General features: G+C 46.4%; 1 protein-coding gene across 1 annotated transcript in view; it reads left to right on the forward strand.

The window, feature by feature from the left end:
- LOC142765565 (indolethylamine N-methyltransferase-like) overlaps positions 1–20,764 on the forward strand; it is a 333,220-nt gene that overhangs the window by 131,562 nt on the left and 180,894 nt on the right. Inside the window, exon 5 of the mRNA XM_075866762.1 lies at positions 8,006–8,376. Coding sequence (XP_075722877.1) covers positions 8,006–8,376 — 371 coding nt within the window. The remainder of the gene's footprint in view (positions 1–8,005; positions 8,377–20,764) is intronic.

Genomic DNA, 20,764 nt, shown 5'->3' on the forward strand with positions numbered 1-20,764 from the left:
ATATGGCAGGATCGGCGCCTGTCCTGGTAACGCTGGAGTGACGCGACGAAATGAACGCCGGCGAGCACTCGCACCGCATCACGTCTAAATGTATTGACACCGTGACTGTGGCATGTAGCCATAATCTTATATGTCACGCATCTCATGGCTATCATGTTTGCCCTAGTCACATACCTTCGTCATCGATTGAAGTCACGTAATACCAAATTTGGCATATGTGAAGCTAGCGAAAGGGCCAGGAGCACATCATGACTCTGGCATATAGTCATACTGTTACATGACACGCAAGTCGTGATTATCATGTTTGGATGTGTCATTCTTCTATGTCGTCCATTCGTGTCGCGTAATACCGAGATTGGTACATGTGAAGCTAGAAAAACGCCCGCGAGTGTATCTGAGCGTAGCTTGTAACTTAGAATTGTGACAGATTGGGCTAGTTGGTATGGCATGACAATAGTTATGACATGCGTGTCCTTCGTGTCCTTCTTGTCTCTGTGTTGTCGTTTTGGTCTCGCGCTATAACTATCGTCGCAGCATGTAGTCATGTTGTTACATGACACGCATCCTATGCTTGGATTGGAGTGGATAAACTTTTATTTGGTCCTCCAAAACACAGATCACTGTGTTGCGGGCAGCTCCCACGTGGGGACTGAGATGCCAAGCTCCTCAGCCGCCTCGCGGGCTTGGTGGACAGCCCAGAGCTGATCTGCCAAGGACGAGCTGCGGATTGCCGCCTCCCATCTGGCAGAGGTGATGTGCGATAAATGAGCGAATTTGGTGCACTGCCAGAGCATGTGTTCTAATGAAGCTATTTCCCCACAATGTGGACAAAGATTACTTGGGTATAGGTCAGGGTACATGATGTGTAACATTTTCAAAGTAGGGTACATCTGCGTTTGCAAAAGCCTTAATGTAAGTGCTTGGGGCCGGGTTAGATTTTTGTGAGGTGGAAGGAAAATCCTTCTAGACAGGTAGAAATGTTTAGTGAGCTCGTTATATGTTGTAAGAATTTCCCGGTTATCCCCTTCACCGGTAGAACGCATCCCCGGGGAGGCGCGGTTGGAGAGTTCTCGCGCCGCCTCGTGTGCTGCTTCGTTGAGATTGGGAGGGGAATCGTTGATTTGTCCAAGGTGAGCTGGGAACCAACTCAGAAGATGATGTGTTATGTTCTTGCCTTGCAGTATTTTCAGCGTTTGTTCACAGACCGTCCCCTTGGCGAAAGCCCGTAGTGCTGCCATGGAATCACTGTAGACGACTTCAATGTTATCCATCTTGAGTGCTAAGGCGATGGCCACTTGTTCCGCAATGATTAGGTCTTTCGTCCCGACCGTCGCTGAGTTGACGACATGGCCAGCCCCATCGACTACCACTGCCACAAAAGCTTTCCCATTGGCGTAGGAAGCCGCGTCAACAAATACGACCCCTCGTTCCTCGTTTGAGACTTGACGAAGTATAGTCCTGGCCCTCGCTACTCTTCTTCCGACGTTGTGTTCTGGATGCATGTTTCTTGGTATAGGAGATACCGTGATAGTCTCCCTGATGTTGTCAGGGATATCATTGTAATTGCGTCTGATTGCTATTGGGTGTTGGCCCAGCTCCTGAAGGATCATTCTCCCCGACCTTGTAGTAGATAACCTTGCAAACTGTGCTCTCTCTTGGGCTTCTGCTATTTCTTCGAGCGTGTTGTGTATGCCAAGCTCAAGCAGACGCTCGGTGCTGGTATGTATGGGTAGGCCCAGGACCTTCTTGATAACTTTCCTGAGGAGCACATTCAGTGTCTCGGACTCTGCTCTTGACCAGTTGTGCATTGCTGCCTCGTATGTGAAGTGACTTAGAACAAACGCATGCATCAACCTGATGAGGTTGTCTTCCTTGATCCCATTTCTTTTGTTGGCCACTCTGCGTATGAGGTGCACCGCACTGTCTGTTTTCCGAGTTAACTTGGCTATAGATTTGCTGTTGGCGCCGGTAGACTCTATCAGCATTCCCAGGACTTTGATGGAGTCGACCCTCTGGATGGCATCCCCTTGATTTGTACGGAGATGGATGTCTATCTGGTTTAACGGCTTCCATCCCCTGGGCTTCGGTCCCCGGCGTGCAGTCCGATAAAGCAAAAGTTCTAACTTACTCGAGGAGCACTTGAGCCCGGAAGGGCGAAGGTAGTCTTCTACGGTGTCAATCGCCTCTTGCAGAGCGCTCTCAATCTGCCCCTCGCTTCCGCCTGTGCACCAGATGGTAATGTCATCTGCATAGATGCTGTGCTTCAATCCTTCAATGCTCGATAATTTCTTTGACAGTCCAATCATGGCAATGTTGAACAGCATTGGTGAAATCACTGCCCCTTGTGGCGTGCCCCTTGCTTCTAGTTCGATTGCTGCGGTCTCGATATCTGCAATCTTCATCACGGCTTTCCGATCTGTAAGAAAGGACCATACGTAGTCATAGAAGGCTTTCCCTAGACCAAGCTTGGAAATTGCTTCGAGTATGAATGAGTGGTGGATGTTGTCAAACGCTTTTTCTAGATCTAGGCACAGAATGGCTCTCACGTCTCCGGTTTCATTGTCAATGACCTGGTGTTTGATAAGCTTCAATGCATCTTGTGTGGATAGCCCTGCCCTGAATCCAACCATATTGTGTGTATATAGGTTGTTATCTTCCAATTACTTGTTTATCCTGTGCAGTATGGCATGTTTTGCGACCTTGCCGATACATGATGTCAAGGATATTGGCCTCATGTTGTCCAAGTTAGGGGGCTTTCCTGGCTTAGGAATAAGGATCGTGCTGGCCAGCTTCCACTGCTCTGGCACCCTGCCTTCTTTCCATGCTGAATTGATCATATCCCTCAGGGTTTCAATTGAATCGTCATTAAAGTTACGCAGGGCCTTGTTTGTAATACCGTCCGGGCCAGGGGCCGACCTGCCGTTGAGATCATGCAAGGCTCTTCTGATCTCCTCGATGTTAAAGTCGCCCTCAAGACCTGGATTTGGCGTGCCCTGGTACTGTCTACTTGGTGGTGCCAAGCCTCTTTTGATTGGGAGGTACTTATGCACGAGCTGCTGAACAACTTGCTGTTCTGTAGTGCGCCCTATCTCTTTATGCAAAATTCGAGCGATAACATGCTTTTGATTTGTTTTGGTGGTGTTTTCGTTGAGGAGATGCTTTAACATATTCCATGTCTTGCCATTGCGCATCTGACCATCGACGGAGTTGCAGATTTCGTCCCATTGCTGCCTCGATAGTGCGCGACAATGTTCCTCGACTGATCTGTTTACCTCAGCTATCTTCTTCCTCAGTCTTCGGTTCAGGCGCTGACCCTTCCAACGGTTAAGTAGTGCTTGCTTTGCCTCAAGAAGATGAGCGAGCCGGCTATCCATTCTTTCAACTGGAAAATCTGTGCTAATGGCGGAGGAGACGGATTTGATGTAATCTTTAATCTGTTTGACCCACTGCTCCAAGCCTTGTCTGTGGCCATCTTGTTCCCTTTCCATCCTAATCTTCCTGAACTTATCCCAGTCTGTGAAGTGAAATTCTCTCTGCTTTTTACGCTCCACGGAGAAGGTAGTGGCAAGAATGCAGTGGTCACTCCCTAGGTCTACAGCAAGGTTCATCCACTGGGCCTTCTTGATGTTCCTTACAAATTTAGGGTCCGGGGTGGAATCCCTGCAGCAAGATGTACCAAGCCTTGTTGGTAGGCTGGGGTCTGTGATTAGGGTGAGATCAAGTTCACTGGTACTTTGCCAAAGTCGACTTCCTTTCCCAGTGTTGTACTTGTAACGCACTGTATGATGAGGGGCGTTGAAATCACCTGCTATGACGAGTGGACATTCCCCGGCGATATTAACAGCTTTCTTTAGAACCGTCTTAAACCCTTGCTTTTGTTCCTTTGGACTGCTGTATATATTAAGAATGAAAATGCTCTGACGGTTGCTGGTACCCGGCACGATCTCTATCAAGACGTGTTCCAACCGGCCTGCTTCTATCTTGAGGTCGTGGGTTACGTGCGTTAGTTTGTTGCATACGAAGGTGCAGACTCCCCTCCCTTCAGTATCCCCTATTACAGGCCGGAATCCAGGCAACGTTGCTTGCGGTGAAAGGGTGTCTTGTAATAATATAATATAAGGCTTTTCTTGGCTGCTCCTGATATACTGCTGCAGTGTTGCCTTCTTTTTAAGGTAACCTCTACAGTTCCATTGACAGATACGAAATGCTTCACGTAGCGCTGCCATCATGGTTATCACATGGGCGGCCAGAGCCTGATGCTGCACCTGTCGTCAGGTTTGGTACCACTAGTATTGGTGGCCGAAGGGGTGAGCTTGGTGCATGAGGAGGCCTTGCTGTGTTGTGCAGATATGCTTCGACCTTTGTAATGCGCAAAGTCATATGCTCTTCCAGTGCCGCCACGCTTCATTGTAGCCTACCCATCTGCTCGCTAAGATTGGCTACTATTTTGCTGAGCGTGTCAAACACCTCTTTCATATCTGGCATGGTCGTTTGGTTGGCTTCCACGTGTTCTGCCATGACTGCCCTCTTTTTCGCGGTTCTCGAGTCCCCCACGTTTTCAGCCACAGGGACATCAACTGGCTGAGGCATTGGCTGTGAAGATTGCGCGCTGGTTAGGTTAGTGAGAAGAATTTTCATTTCCTTTAACTCAGCTGATAGCCTCTCATTCGATTTTGTAAGTCTCGCGTTTTCTTGCTCTAGCTGTGCAATTCTATCATGCTCTGGCAGCTTACCTGTCATCACCTCTGCCCCGCCGTTGCGCACTCGCTCAGCCCAGCTGCCTTTCGAAGTAACTGCAGGCGTCCTCCCTGGGTGTGAAGCCGTGATCTCGAACTGAACGCCAGGCAGCTGGCCATTCGGGTGCCGCCCAGACTGATCCCGACCCTGATGGTGACCTTGAGAACTCAAGCGCCCCCGTGATTGGGAGCGGGCCTTGGGTCTAGAACCTCTTCTGGAACGTGACCTCCCCCTGGAGTGGGGCCGCCTTTCCTGTTCTTGTGTAGTATGGATGCTCTGGGTCCCGTAGGCTGGAATAAGCTGCTTGTCATTGATGTCTGGACTCGATGTGATTGATGCGTCCCGGGCTTCTGCGGCTGCTCGCGATCTTTCCCAACGTCTGCGTCTGACGACGTATGGCACTAAGAACCTGTTCTTGCACTCCTTGTCTGCCGTGGGATGGTGACCATCGCACAGCCTGCATCTTGGATTGCACTGGTGCAGGCTATCTGGGTTCTTGATCTCGCAGCCTCTGCAGATTGTTTCAGCTGGGTTCGGACAGACGTCAGACCGATGTCCCAGCTTTCCACAAACGTAACAAATATCGATGTTCTTGCGGTAAAGGGAGCACTGCAAAAGTTAAGGTCCATATCTCACGAATCTGGGCCACCTTGTGTCCTTCGAACGCTATGATGATTGTCCCGGTGTCCTTGATTCTCTTGGCCTGCAGCGCGAGCGGGTTGTTCGCGTTCACAATCTTTCGGGTCAAAATGTCCTGAGTATCGCTTACGGGGATCCCGCGAATCACTCCTTTACAAGTGTCGTGGGGTGCCGCGGCGTACGCGCTAACCTCGAAAACTTTGCCTCCAATGTCAATTTGCTTGACTTTGAGGTATCTTGAAGCTCTGTCTTGGTCCGGAGTGCTTGCCACCATAATGTTCTGCTGCAAGTTGGAACAGATGATGTCCTGCATGGCCTCTTCCTCTTTGACGCCGGCCGCCAGTACTATCGCGTCTGCCACGGCTCCAGTGCCAATTCTCGAGATATTTAATCCTCCACGTGGTCGTAGCACAATTTTGCTGAAGTCCTTAGGTAGTGGCGGCATGCGTCCAGCTCGCACAATTGTATGCTTGGTGTCATACCTACTACGACTGGCTCGAGCGTCTCCCGCAACGCCGGCCTTGGTCGAACCCTTGGCAGCAGGAACGCTAACCACGGCTTGCTTATTCCTTGAGCGTCTCGTTTCGGCTTCCTTCCAACCCATTTCTTCCGTGCAATCCTCTGGAGAGATGTCCTCTCCATCTACTTGGTATTCCATTCTCAGTTGCAGATACTCGAACGCGCAGAGCGTTGAGTCGCGTTGGCGCCGGGCCGGCGCATCGGCGACAATTGCCTCCTTGGTTAGGCCTAAATCCCCCGGTGGCGTTGCCGTGTAAAAATGTCCCAAAAAACGGTTTAAAAGTCCACTCACCGGCACAAAGGTGGTATCTGCTGATTTCTTGAGAACTTAGGCACACGATGAGAGTAAACACTTGGCGACGAATTCGTGAATACCACAGGAAAGCATTCTTGAAAGCAGGAGCCGATCTTCGCGCGTCCGCACTGGTCGGCACCTCACACACTCGCCATTTTTTTTTCACACACTCGCCATCTTATGCTTATCATGTTTGAACTAGTATCATACCTCTGTCATCCATTCACGTCCCATAATACCAAGTATGGTATAAGTGAAGCTGGTGAAATGTCTGCCAGTGCATCATGAGCGTGGCATGTAGTCATGCTGTTACATGACACGCATCTTATGATTATCATGTTCGCACCAGTCACGTACCTTCGTCATTTATTCATGTACTGTATTACCAAATTTGGTATATATGACGCTAGTGAAACGGCCGAGAGCACATCATGAGCGCAGCATTTAGTAATGTTGTTACATGACACGCATGTCATGATTTTCATGTTAGAGTCTGCCGCTTGTGTTCGCCATGCAATCATGCCATATCATATCGGTTGGGCAATATACCATGTAAACGAAACAGCCGCAAGAGATGCTTGACCATAAATTGTAAATTATGACATTCATGACATACATTTCATGATTTTCATGTTGTGACTAGTGAAAGATGTTTTTCATACAGTCATGTCATGTCATACCAAGTTTGGTATCGAGAGCTAAAAGTCGTAGATAGATAGATAGATAGACAGATAGATAGATAGATAGATAGATAGATAGATAGATAGATAGATAGATAGATAGATAGATACGCTCAAAGTCGCCGAAGTTCGCTAAGAACTGCTTCGCTTTTTAATATAGTCTGTACTGAACGATATATTTATTATAACCAGCCATGAGGTCTTCACACGATACAGCTTTTTGCTTGCCTTCTTTTCTAGGTTCCCTGGTTGTCATACTTTGTATAGCTCTATTCGCCAGACAATATCGATGCTCCCATCAAACCTTGTCGCAGGGTTGTACCTTAGTTACTTGAACCATGAAGTCTTTGTTTAAGTTAAAGAGTTTGAAAGGTGGCAGTTCTGAGGCTTTGCCATCCAAGAAACATGATTCATTGTGTTCTCTACGAGTGCCATGGTCGATTCATATTTTGTGCAGACAGTTACTCGCAATCACGATTTGTAGTAGTAGTGGGAGACCTTGCTCGCCAGCGAGGAAAAGGAGGCCCAATGGGCGCTCCTGGACCAGGCGCGGTGGGCGGCTGAGGCCAGTTGAGCCCTAAAGTAGGGGCCCCACCCGCCTGCTTCTGACCATGTTGCAGATTTTTTCACCGTAATAAACGTTATTACATCCATCTATTCTTCCATCAGAAGTCGAAGCGTGTGTATTTTAAAATATGCCATGCTTTCTATACGCTTCCTTTCATATACAACCTGGGAATATCTGTTGCCATGGCGAAAAAATTAACAATGGCGCAACTAGTGTCAAAATAATGCATGAAGCTGCATCTCCCTATGTGCATGGTACAGTAACGAGACAAGTGGACTCTGTAAACGCCATGCGCGTTTTGAAATGCGTGTGCCTTTAGGTATAAATAAAACAATTCGAGCTTGCGAGCTACCACTCTATATTTTTTTCAAATAGTCACTTGAGGTACAAAACTAAGAATATGCACTACCGGAAATAGGAGGGGTTGGGTGCTAGTCTGTTGGTTTGAAGAACCTTGTCTTTTTGACGTAATCGAATTGAGCAAGAAGTTTAGAGCACTCTATATTGTTAAGTAATGCCTTGTTTTAAACAAGCAAAAAAGTAAATTTCAGCCCCTAATGGACGCAGGACAACAAGGGTGGCGACGAGTATGAGGAGGGGCTGGTGCCCATTGGCCGTCTGCGCGAGCTGCTAGACCCCGGCGTGTTAAGCGGCTCGGTGTACCCGTCGCACGTCAGGGAGATGCGTCTCCTCGGCAAAGAGGCACACCGCTGGCTGTCACGTCTCAACGTCGGCGGTCCACAGGGCCTGGACCTGGGGTGTGGACCAATGGTACAATTCCCGTTGCTGCTGACGAATGGGCACGTGGACTCCCTAGTGGTCGCGCACTTCCTGGACCAGACGCGCTCCTTGCTTCAGAACTGGCTGAAGGACGACCACGACAATGTGCTTAACCTGAACGGCATGCTTGGTGCCACTGCGATGCTCACTGGTAAAACGTAAGCCTGTCCGCTTCGTAACTCCCTCACTGTGGCTACGTATCCCGTCAGTATTTCTGGCATATAGCCACCGTAATCATGGGTTAGAGAGAATTGACCTAGGGGGTCGGTGTTGTCACCAATAATTCTTGCTTGGAATTAGGTGTCACAATTACAAATAGCGCGAACCCAGCGTTAGCAACCCCGATTTATGGCGACTAGCTAAGAATTAGAAATTTGACTATGAGTGACAACGAATACCGTTGAAGTATTGGCCTTTTCAGTAGACAGTGATCGCATTATGACCATTGGTATCAGAAGTATTTTAATGATTCTTCCGAACGCTATCATGCACAGCCCTGTCGTGCCAGCGGCATCTGCCTCGTGGAAGTGCAAGCGTCTTGGTGTCATGAATACGATCGATTATGCTACCGCTTCAGGTGGCTCTCAAACTATATAGAGGAGGAAAGTTCAACAAACACTGGAAACTCCACAATGGAAGATGTGTCTTGGGTTTATGGTATCAAAGCAGCGATTGAGGCAGATGCAGTAGCGTCACGTCGCACAATAGTGGGGCTGATGACAACGTTGTTTTAGGGTAAGCAGGCTTGAGATGTTCTCAAGCACTTTATTTAGCTATTTGTTTAACTGTCTATTTATTTATTTCTTTGTTTATGCGAGCAGCCAACGTATCCCAAGTGGACAGTAGTGGTAGGGGGTAAGGTAAAAACTTAACAGAATATCAACAGAGTGAATGATGATGACTGGTGTGAAGTAGCCATCCTGCAGCCCATCTGTCTGTCTGTCTGTCTGTCTGTCTGTCTGTCTGTCTGTCTGTCTGTCTGTCTGTCTGTCTGTCTGTCTGTCTGTCTGTCTGTCTGTCTGTCTGTCTGTCTGTCTGTCGGTCTGCCCAGCTGTCCGTGCGTCCATCCATGCTTCTGTCCATTCATGATTCTGTCCATCCATGCATATGTTTGTACATTGTTATGCCATTGAGGCACTCATTAAATCCAACTTCATCGCTCCTACTAATGCAACCAGCGTCAAACCCAGCGAGCGAGATAGGCGGACGCTATCGTCAGCTGTGGTGTGTTTTACGCAACGCACGACAAGGCCCCTCCACGCACGGGTCTGAATGCAGCCCGTTCATGCAGTCAACATCATCTCGCCTGGCGGCACCGGTGCGCCTTACGCTATGCGTGGCAACAGCACTCGCCCATGGGTGCAATCTAGCCGGTGGTTTCTAATTGGAAGCTTCAGACGCAAGGACTAGCGGTGGTCTTCATTGGATGTTACCGACTTAAGGTAACCACCATGGTCTATAAAATAACCAACCGCCGTTTCCACTAGCAGCGCACGACCACCACGGCGTCTGAAGCCATCCCGGCTCTTCGAGCTCCCTAAGCTGTCAGCGGCAGTGCCGAATATGTATCACCTCTATTTATGCTTTACATAAAAGTTGCCTTAAGTCACCACCGCCTTGGCCGCTCTCTATCAGCTCTGTGCTGAAGCAGCCGTGAGTTGAGAAACACACGATACCCAACAGTGGTGAGAGTGGCCCATGACCTTGGTGGCACGCCATACGTAACAGTGCAGGGAAACTGTAGAATACGCCGGCGTCAGCTACCTAAATGTGGTGAGTGCCTGATGTTTTTCACTCCGTTCACCAAACTGGTCGCTTTCGCACAGGTTATAGTAGTTCAGAGAAGGGCTGTGTGAAGCATCAGAGTGAGCTTTGATGGTTTTAAGTCAAGTTGGAGTGCTGTGAAACTAAAAGTAATGTTACCTTTAGTTTAGGTAAACCAAAGGTAAACCAGTCAACACCGTTATTTCAGAAAGAACCCGTCTCTGAAGGAGGACACTGTAGGGGAAGGGCGAACGGAAGCGAAGAAATGGAGTGAGGTTCCTGAACAGCACACTGATACCACACGGGCGTTTGAGCCGCGGAAGCCGCTGATCTGCTATAAAGGCAAAAAGGAAGGGCATATTGCGGTTAATTCTAAACAAAACTTTGCTTTCGCAACAATTCGAGAGTCTGAAAAGAACATGTAGCTGTTAGAGCTGTATCTCCAGGATATTAGTGTCAATGGGAAAACCTGTCGAGGACTTCGAGACTCAGCAGCAATCTTGAACGTTGTCCGTCCTTCTTTCATGTGTCCATACATTACAGGAGAATTCGCGTGGATCAGGCAAGTCACCGAAAAGCCGAGTGCTTGCTTACCAGTCACCGCAGTTGTCATTAAAGGGTCGTTCAGTAGGTTTCGCACCGAAGTGCCTGTGCCTGCCGCGCCTCGCGATCGTTTTTCTTAACTTTTTTTTCGAATAACCCTGATCAGCTTCTCAAAGAGAAGGGTAAATCATTCTTTTCCAACTTAGCGTACATGACCCTCACGTGATCGCAAGCGCAGAGGCTTTCGCAGGAACTGATTTTTTTTCAATGTAGTGAAACATCACCTGCGAAATTGGTTTAACTGCGTGATCTTAACGGCGAGTCAATGGAGCCGGGGAATGAAAACTGTCTGTGTCAGCTACTCGGGCCACTTATAACTGAAGCAAGTGCCGCCGTCTTTGTCGGCAGAGGAAACGACGTGGCGCCCTTGGGAGTGGGCTCGAGGGGCACTACGCTCTCGCCTATAGCGGAAAGTTGGTGTGAACTGTCGAAGATTGATTGAGAAACGCACATTGGAGTAGCGTTAGGACCTCTTGATTAAAGCACCAATGGAAAGCGAAAAACCAGGAACAAAGAAAAAGAATGTTTCCTTTCATAAGAAACCAGTGCTCCTGTATTGTAGCTACACAGATGTTCAAGGTCGCAAGTATGACCGGCTCTTGGTTTTACAAAAGTATCACCGCCAAATATTGAAACTTACGGATGAAAACGCGTGGGCCGAGCATCTCGGCATAAAAAAGACCAAGGGTAGAATTTCCCTTGTGTTTATTGGCCGGATTGCTGGAAGGATACCGAAGAGTTCATGTGCTCATGCGACACTTGTCAGAGAGTGGGGATATCCACGAACAAGTGGAAGGCACCCATGAAGCTTGTGCCAATTATCACAGAACGATTCAGCGTCTTCCATTGATATCATGGGGCCATTGCCAAAGTCACGTCAACGTTGTCGCTACATCCCGATGGCCCTCTGTGTATCCACAAAATTCGCAGAAGCTAGAGCACTTAAGAAGCTCAATTCTCCTCATCTAGTGAATGCTCTGCCCTATATCGAATGCGACAAAGGTGGTGTCTTCACCAGCTGCCTTGCCTGTACCTGTTTAGGTAAATACGGAATAAAAGTAGTGCAGAGCTCGATCCATCGCCCACAATCTAATTCGGGAGAGCATATGCATTTCGTTCACAAACAGATACTTAGGGTTCTTTTCTATAAGCACAAACGCGACTGGGAAACATGTATTCTTACCGCTATGTTCGCTATGAGATCAGCTCCTCATGAAAGCAGTGGCTTAAGCCCTGCAGAGCTTGTGTATGGCCGGAGTTTGAGAATGAAATTGTGACTGCTACGCGAGTCTTGGGAATGATTTGATAAGAACACTAATGTAGTGGCGTATGTTCTAGACATGCTTCAAAGGCTTCAAAAACCAAGATCTTCTGGAAAGCCGCATGAAGGCTGCACCAGTGCTGTCGAAAGAGTACTATGACAAATTGGCGATTAAACGCACCGTTGAAGTTGGAAGTCAGCTAATGCTGCTGCGGCTGTCCAAAAAGATCAAGCTTGAGGGTAATTTGAAAGGGCCCGCCAAAGTAATATCGAAACTTTCTATACCAATTATGAAGTAAAATTAGGAAGGTGGTCAAACAAAATGTTGAACGAAATTCACCACGGTATTTTGATGAAACGACACGTTCAAAGTCAAGCGTGGTTAAATCTGCTTTTCAATGCTTCAGAGGAAGAAGGAGCAGAAATTCGGACCTCTAATGATGTAATCGAGAAGAGATCAGAGGTAATCTTGGAGCAGCTCAACCTTAAGCTAAGGTTAAGTGAAGTCCAGAAAAAGATTTTCAGGAAGCTTGTTTCCGAGTTTAAGACGTGTTTTCAGACGATCCCGGAAACACGATGGTGATTAAACATATCATCAAGCTAACCTGTGAGGAACCAATCCGTAGCAAGTAGTACCGTTGTTCTCTTGTGCAAAAGCAGATCATGGAAGAGGAGATTGATAAAACGCTGGAGTTGGGCGTCTACGTACCGGGTAAAAATGACTACGAATCTCCTCTCATAATGTATAAAGTGCCAGGAAAAGATTCTAGGTGTTGCATCGATTATCGGTAGAAGAAGATAGAAGGCAGAAACTCTGTCACAGTCCAAAAGCATTTCTCCATTAGACCTCGTGTGAGGGTATTGGCAAGTTCCCTTACGGAGCGTGCTAGCCGCTATGCTGCATTCATCTTTCCAGTTGATACGCATCGTCCCCCTAAGCTGAGCTTTGTATTGAGAAATACGCCCTTCTGTTTTTCATGCTTCAAGAACCGCCTTTCTCATAGCCCCTCCGAGTTCTCTCTGCCGTATCTTGAAGATGTCGCCATCTATTCAAGCATCTGGGAAGAAATGTGGAGCGCTTACGAGTCGGGCTGCACAGGTTGAATGAAGCTGGTCTTACCGCGAAACCTGCTAAATATAACCTAATGTGTGGCGAGGTGTCTTACCTGGGACACGTTGTAGCGCGCTCAGAAATTAAGGTAGCTTAATTAAGGCTTTCAGAAATCAAGGTAGCTGCCATCCTGAACTATCCACGTCCAACCACAGAACTTGAGATGAGGGCAATCTTGGACCTAATTGGATACTATCGGCATTACGTGCAAAACTACTCTAGCCCTGCCAGTCCTTTAACTGATATACTTCGAAAGCCCGAGCCGGTTTAAAGTGGCGTTGGACTAAAAATAAGAGAATGCGGTTTGCCAGCTGAAACAAGCTCAAAGCGAAAGATCTGTTTTCATTGCACCCGAATTTTCGGAGGGCTTTGTCGTTCAATGTGACGCGAGTGATCGCGCCATGGGAACTCTCTTGTGCCAGGAAGACCCCGCTGGTAACGAAAGGCCAGTTTTGTATAGAAGTCAAAAACTGAGCTGCAGGAAAGAGGCATATAGTAACTCTGAAAAAAAATGCGCTTGCCTCGTGTGGGCCGTTCAAAAGCTAGTCTGTTATGTCTTCGATTCGAGATTTGTGGTAGAAACGGACCAATGTCTTCTAATCTGGTTAATTAACGTTTCGCCTACAAGCGGCCGGTTACTGAGGTGGAGCCTGATGCTCCAACAGCACAACTTAGGTTTTGATTGATTGATTGATTGATATGTGGGGTTTAACGTCCCAAAACCACCATATGATTATGAGAGACGCCGTAGGGGAGGGCTCCGGAAATTTCGACCACCTGGGGTTCTTTAACGTGCACCCAAATCTGAGCACATGGGCCTACAACATTTCCGCCTCCATAGGAAATGCAGCCGCTACAACTGGGATTTGAACCAGTGAACTGCGGGTCAGCAGCCGAGTACCTTAGTCACTTGACCACCGCGGCGGGGCCCACACCCTATGTGTTTGCTACAAGGAAGAAAGCCAAACGCTAATGCAGACGCATTGAGCTATGTGTTTTCGTTAGTACCTTCTCCACCTTTCGGTCTTTCGCTGGCGAATCGGGGCAAAATTTCGTCCTCATCACCGCCATAGCTGAGCACTCCCGTCTAGATTGATCTTAAGGGACCTACTTCATTGCGTTGTTGCAAGGGTAATATCTTGAGTTCTCATTTCAAGAGTTCTGTGTCCCACATGTGCTCTTCATGTAGAGAGAACGAAATTTTGATAGAGACGTAGCTAGGTTTAAATAGTACAATATTGTGTCTGGTGTTCCGTCGGGTAACCGAGGGTGCTTTTCTGTGTTGTGTGTTGTCTGTTGTCGAACCGTTTTTGACATGTTGCAGAACCATCAGCAAGTGCTAAACGAAAAATTGTCAGAAGAGATGGGCAAAGCTAGTCGACATGTTTCGGAGGCAAGCCAGTGGAACTGGAATCCTTTTTCAAGAAAGAGATCTGTTCACGGAACTGAGTCTAGAGCCACATTCTACCCATAGCCCTGGAGGCGAACTTGGAGAGACCTGGTAAAAGAGCGCGCGTGACATCCGAGCCACGTGGAAGCACCTCGTCTTTCTGCCACACTGTCTGTTGGGTGGAGGGGGTGCTGTTATGCAATAAAGTCCAAATCGACCTTTATTGCTCCTGCAAATGGAACCAGCGTCACAACTAGCAAGCAAGCCATGCTGACGCTATCACCAGCTGCAGTTTGTCTTATGAAACACACGGCAAGACCCCTCCACGCACGGGTCCATTTCCAGCCTGATGATGCAGTCGACCGCATTTAGCCCGGTGGCGCCGGCACGTCTTTCGCAACGCGTGACGAAACCACATACCCATGGGTAAAATCCAGTGGAAGTTTGTGATGAGAAGCTGCGTACAGAAGTATCGCGGCTGTCTTTCACAGAGGTTGCTAACGTGAGGACACACCAGGGTCTATCAAAGAACGAAGTGGCGTAACCAGTAGCAGCAGGCGAGATCGTCAGAACGTCAGAGCAGACGACAGTATCCGAATGTCCGAAGGCATCGCGGCACTTCGAGCTCCCTCAGCTCTCGGCACCTGTTCCGAAGATATAGCGCCTCTATTTAGGCTGTACAGAAAATTTGCCTTACCCTATCGTGGCCTTGTCCACAACGTCTAGCAATTCTGCGCAGAAGCAGCCGCGAGCAGAGAAACACGTAATACCCAACAGCGGTGACAGCGGCCGGTGACCTTGGCCGCACGCTACGTAATAGCATGCGACCATGCTTACGTGCAGGCATCTTCCTGTCCGTCAATTCATGCGTGCGTCCGTCCATCTGTCCATGCGTCCGTCCATCCGTTCATACGTCCATCCGCTCGTCTGTCTGTCTGTCTGTCTGTCTGTCTGTCTGTCTGTCTGTCTGTCTGTCTGTCTGTCTGTCTGTCTGTCTGTCTGTCCATCCATCCATCCATCCATCCATCCGTCTGCCCCTGTCACACTAGAGCGCACATCGGATGAATGGGTGCATTACATCACTAATCATCATTCTCTCAGTTGGTATGCTAGCTACGCCGAATAGAAGAACAATGACGACCGACCAGGTGATGCTATAAGGAGCTTCGCGCATAAAAAAGTTTCAACGTGAAAGAAAGCGGACATTTGTGCACCCGAAAATGACGTATCTTCGCACAGCAGCACATGCACATTCGCAAAAAGCACTCATTTTCTTGTGACGAACAAAAACATCAGCCGAAAGATCAACACACGCATCTAACTTGATCCACTCGCGAATAGTAAGAAAAAAGAAAGAATTAGCGAGGACACCAGTACGACCGCAAACCTCGCGGATTTTCTGTTCGAGTGATCATTTATATGCAACGTAGTGTGGGCTCATCATGTCTAAACACTACGTCATGAGGATTAATCACAAAAGATCGAATGAAATAAGTTTATTCGCAAGAATTTTCTGCGCTGCTCAAGAAAATTTCATTCGAACTTACCTTTATGGCTGATAACACTGGATTTGTAATTGTCACTGACAAAGCGCACTGTGCGGTTGTGTGTGCGTTCAAGTGTATAGACTAGAGTTTGACAATGAGGATCCCACACTGTACAAGCATACCCAAGATTAGATCTGACATTCGTAACATACAACGCTTCTTTCAGGCATTTTGTTTTTGGTGCAGACTCGAAATTGCGTTTCACAATTTTAACACCCCATTAGCTTGGAATGCTTATTCCAAGATAAATCAGCACAAATGTGTGCAACAAACTTTTTAAAATATTCAACACGTTGAAGTTGCGCTTCTTAGGAGTTGTAGGATGAATGGAAATCTTCGTGTTTTCTGGTAGAGCTCAGGAAACGTTTTGTAACATTCAAACACGTTTCTTATTTCTCACGCCACCTTACCACAGTTTTAATATCATGTTGAACAGAAATACCATCCAAACTCTGTATTTATTTAAGAATAAGACAATAATATGCGCAAAGCCTGACGTTCGAGGTTAGTGCCTCTGAATAATCAGTAGTATAGACCAGAATGAGCAAAAGACCCGATTCCAAACCTTGCGGCACCCTGAAAGTTTCACTGATGTATGAAGAAGATAAACCATTCACCTGCACGAACTGTTTCGTAGAATTTTTAAACCATTTACCTGCACGAACTGTTTCGTAGAAATTTATCAATCGCCCAACCAACAAAGACAGATGCAGGCACACTTATAAAAAATAGTCTAGAAAATAAAGACGTGCAAAATGGCGCCAAACGCTTTTTGAAAGTAAAAAAAAAAAACCGAATCGACTTGAAAACCTTGATAATATGAGAAAGCTTCATAACTTTATCATCATGAGAAACTTTGCACAGTTCTTTAAAACATAACAGGCCAGACCTAAAACCATGATGAACTGTGCAAAAAAAGATTCTTTCCAAGCGCTTTGTAATACCGGGATATATAATGTGTTGAAGAATTCCACAGCATACACTGGCCAAAAAAATTGGCCGGCAGTTGGCAACATTATCTTTGTTTCCCAACTTTGGTAAAGGCCCAACATTTGCTGCTACCACTCAGATGGCAGTTTATGATCTTCAAGTGGTTTAGAAAATAAGACAGCTAAAATGGCGCTAAATCTTTTCGACATCTTTGCAATACGTGATTACGAATGGCATCCGGACCTGTAGCTGTGTTTGCTTCAAGTCGTTCGAGCAGAGCGCAAACACCACTAGCAGAGATAATGTTACCCATAGGTTCAAATCTCTGGGGTTTTGTATATGGCATTTCACGCTGAAGTGGTCCGGAACACACAGAATGAAAATATCTGTTTAAACAGGCCGCTTTCTCTACATCTCCAAAAAATGTTGTTTCAGCATCAGTAAAGCGCGAAATGACAACAGAGGGCGTCATATTCGATTTCACATATTCACATACCTCTTTGGGAATATTATTCAGCTTGGTTTCGAGGAAAACAAAAGAGCTTTTCTTCGCTTCTCCTAATATTTTTTTAACAGTCGACTTAGTTCAGGACGTTTTTCTTAAACATTGTGGAAAGAAAACGCTTGAAAGTGCGATATTTTAATAGTAATATTCGTTAGGCGTGCTGTAACCAAATATTCATTAACTTGCCGTGTCCCGGAAATGACATTGGAAGGTACACCACTACTGACAAAACTAGCAAGCTCAGTTTTAAAAAGTTTCCAAACTCTGGTGATATTCATCATTGAATGACTTGTAACTTAGTGAAAGACGAAGACTGGAAGATACTGCTTCATAGTTACCGTTTTCATAATAATAAATTGTGCGTGGTGATATTCTTTAACATTTTGTTTGGGCAAACAAAACTACCAACAACTGTCTCATAATGATTATTCCCAATCATCTCGCAAGTGATTCCATAAAGGGGGCACAATTACGAAAACGAAATCTAGTATGTTTGCACGAAGCCCACTGCACATTGTGAGAGAAGGAACTAACTGATGTATTGAGCGCTCCTTAATGAGCTCCTCGAGTGCCATGTTCGGGCTGCACCACAAATGCAAGGCGGGAACATGATTTATCCAGTCAACATCCGGAAGGATAATATTACATTTAATTGAATTTATTCCATTCCTAGCTAGCCAGTGCTTCAGACAAAGCTTCGAATGGCTGCACAATTTTTTAGTTATGCGGCTCATTAAACAGCCCACCGCAACGTGTTCCGCTTGTGACAGCTCAATTTTACACCACATGGCTTCATACTGAATGCTGGTAATACAGACACTCTTTTTAATCTGTTATTAACCAAAGTGAAACCTTCCAGGCTGTGAGCATTAAGATTTTTCTAATAAACATTCATGTGTGAAGCAAACGCTTCTGCGTTTTAAGTACTCTCCACGAGCCACGACTCGGTGCATAAAATATATCGGCATTCGTAGAAGGTAAAAGATCTGAAAACGCATTTTTTTATTTCTTATGCTTCCACAATTTACAACGGCAAGGTTCAATTCTAGCTAACCGTACCCTTTGCATCGAATAGAAGGCTTTCATTGTTTTTGTAACGGTTCTACGTTATCACTAGAAAAATTGTAGATAATTGTTTTCGCCCCGTATTAAGCCTATTGAAGCAAAGTCTGAACGTTTTTTGGCTCTCTTCAGCAACTGCAACCAGTTTTCTTTTTTCCAAACTAAGTTGTCGTGAGTAACTGCCGCTTATTGACAGATCAGTTCCTCAAAGATTGTGTGTCCTCGTAAGTATATATATATATATATATATATATATATATATATATATATATATATTTAAAAAAAACAAGATCTTCCTACAATGAGCCTATTCTTCGAGGTAGATAAGCGACCCACCCTGTGGACCCTTTCATTGTCCGATGACGTCACCTAGATACCCAGATGATTCATGCAGAGAGATAGCACCTCACGTTCAGGGTCTTGCCAGCTCTCGCCAGGCGCATCTTTCAATCCATACAAGACCAGGTTATTTGTGCGTGGCCTAACCCAGAGGTTTATTTGGCGCCTCTCAACTAAGTCTAACGCAGTTTAATCTCTGTCCGTGTCATCTTTTTTAGTTGTACATGCTGTTACATAGGAGTTCTGAGATTTCAGCTGTTGGGAGCTTTACTTTAACTCTTTTAGGCCACCGACGTCTCATTCAATTGCGACTAGTGGAGCCGTAAGTTCTGTAAGCTTATCGTCAGCAGCATTCTGATTAGCTCCAATGAATTTTAGTGGCTGAAGAACCTTATCCGGACCATTGTGTATTTCTGGCAGTGAACAAAATATTTTCAGAAGTTAGTGTTTTAATTCTACAGTGAACGGTCCTGGATTCATCTCAGCGTCCCCTCACAGTAATCAGCTGTCAGGAGACGTTCATGTTGAGTAGGAATGTCGACGGACGATGCTTGCATGTTTTACACGGCGCGGAGCAGTCTGGCTGCAAAGGCTTACGCACAGCACAGCTGTGCACGAGAACATTCTAATCGTGTGGGCGTGCAGGCACGGGGCGTACCTATTTGAAGATCTTTTGAAATTCGCAGACTTGGTCTCTCTCTACTGCCGCTTGTGTATTGACGCGGACATAGAAGTCATATAGCAGGCGTATAGAACTGCCGTAGACAAACTCGTTGATTGAAAAACCGTAGATTGACTTGAATTGCAGCTATAACGCCAATAAATAGTGGTAAATCGTCAAGCCACTTTGGTGATGCATGTGCCAAGAAAGAGGACTACTGATGCTTGCAAAAACACTCGACCAGCCCACTGTTTGCTTGTGAATGGCAATATCTCAAATAGAGGATGTACAATTCTGAGAAGCATGAAGAGTTCATTGAAGAGCAATGAATCAATTGCCGACCATGATCAGCGACTATATTAGATGGGCAGCAAAACTTTTTTGAATAACGCGTTCGATGCTCTAACCACTGAGCTATCACAGCGGCCTAGGGCAGCAACACTTCGCATTTCGTGTAGGACGCGAAAGATGCTGCAACTTTTGGAGCTGATTATGTCGGCGATGGATGTAGCTTCTAATGTCTAGTTTTAACCCTTGCAAGGTGGGAGATTATGGGCTAGGTCAAAGTGCACATTGTCAAAACCTGCGTCCGGCAAAACGAACGACTTCGCAGTAAAAATGAGATGGTGCTGGATCTTGGGGTGTTTACAGGAGTAATAACAGCGCACGCATTCGCGAAATTGTGTGCTTAGTTGAGGCCAAACTTAACAAATCCCGACTTCACTACACGGTGGAACGTAACGTGTTAACGAGAAACCATGATGTCTTAAGAGTGAAAGCTTCGCCTAGTTGGGGCGTGGTCATATTTGCAAGTTTTTTTCAGCCCGTGAACATAGAAAAAGGGGACAGGGTGCTTTCTGTCTACTCTGTACCGTTTTTTTTTTATTTTGGCAGCACTCTCACTGCCCTGTCTCTTTTTCGATGGCAGCGCTCTTTCTGTCTACCCTGTCCCTTTTTTTTATGTTCACCCGCTGAAAAAAATCTTGCAAACATGAAATTTTAATTTATAATAAGCGTGAAAACTGGTGCTTACAGCTAGAATGGCAATCGCCATTCATTTCTTTGTTAATCAGAGAAATGAAACAGTACTGGGGTGGAGCTTGTATTTATTTTTTGGTTATAGCTCATTAAAGTGTGGATATGAAGTATGGTATGAAACCGCGGATTGTGTAAAAAAATGCCCCCACCTTCCCGAAGAAAATCGTGAGGAAATGCGAATGCATTGCACAGCGACTATAACGGCATTGCGCGCGTGATAACCCAGCGTTAAAAAAAAAATAATGTTCTCTTTTTCTTTGACCGTGAAGCCAATAGCACCATTCGCCGCACGTGGCGGTTTTCTGTCCTGAGATACACGGTAATGCGTTTTGCAG

Source organism: Rhipicephalus microplus, chromosome 1 (assembly GCF_043290135.1).
Source record: "Rhipicephalus microplus isolate Deutch F79 chromosome 1, USDA_Rmic, whole genome shotgun sequence".
NCBI lineage: Eukaryota > Metazoa > Arthropoda > Arachnida > Ixodida > Ixodidae > Rhipicephalus > Rhipicephalus microplus.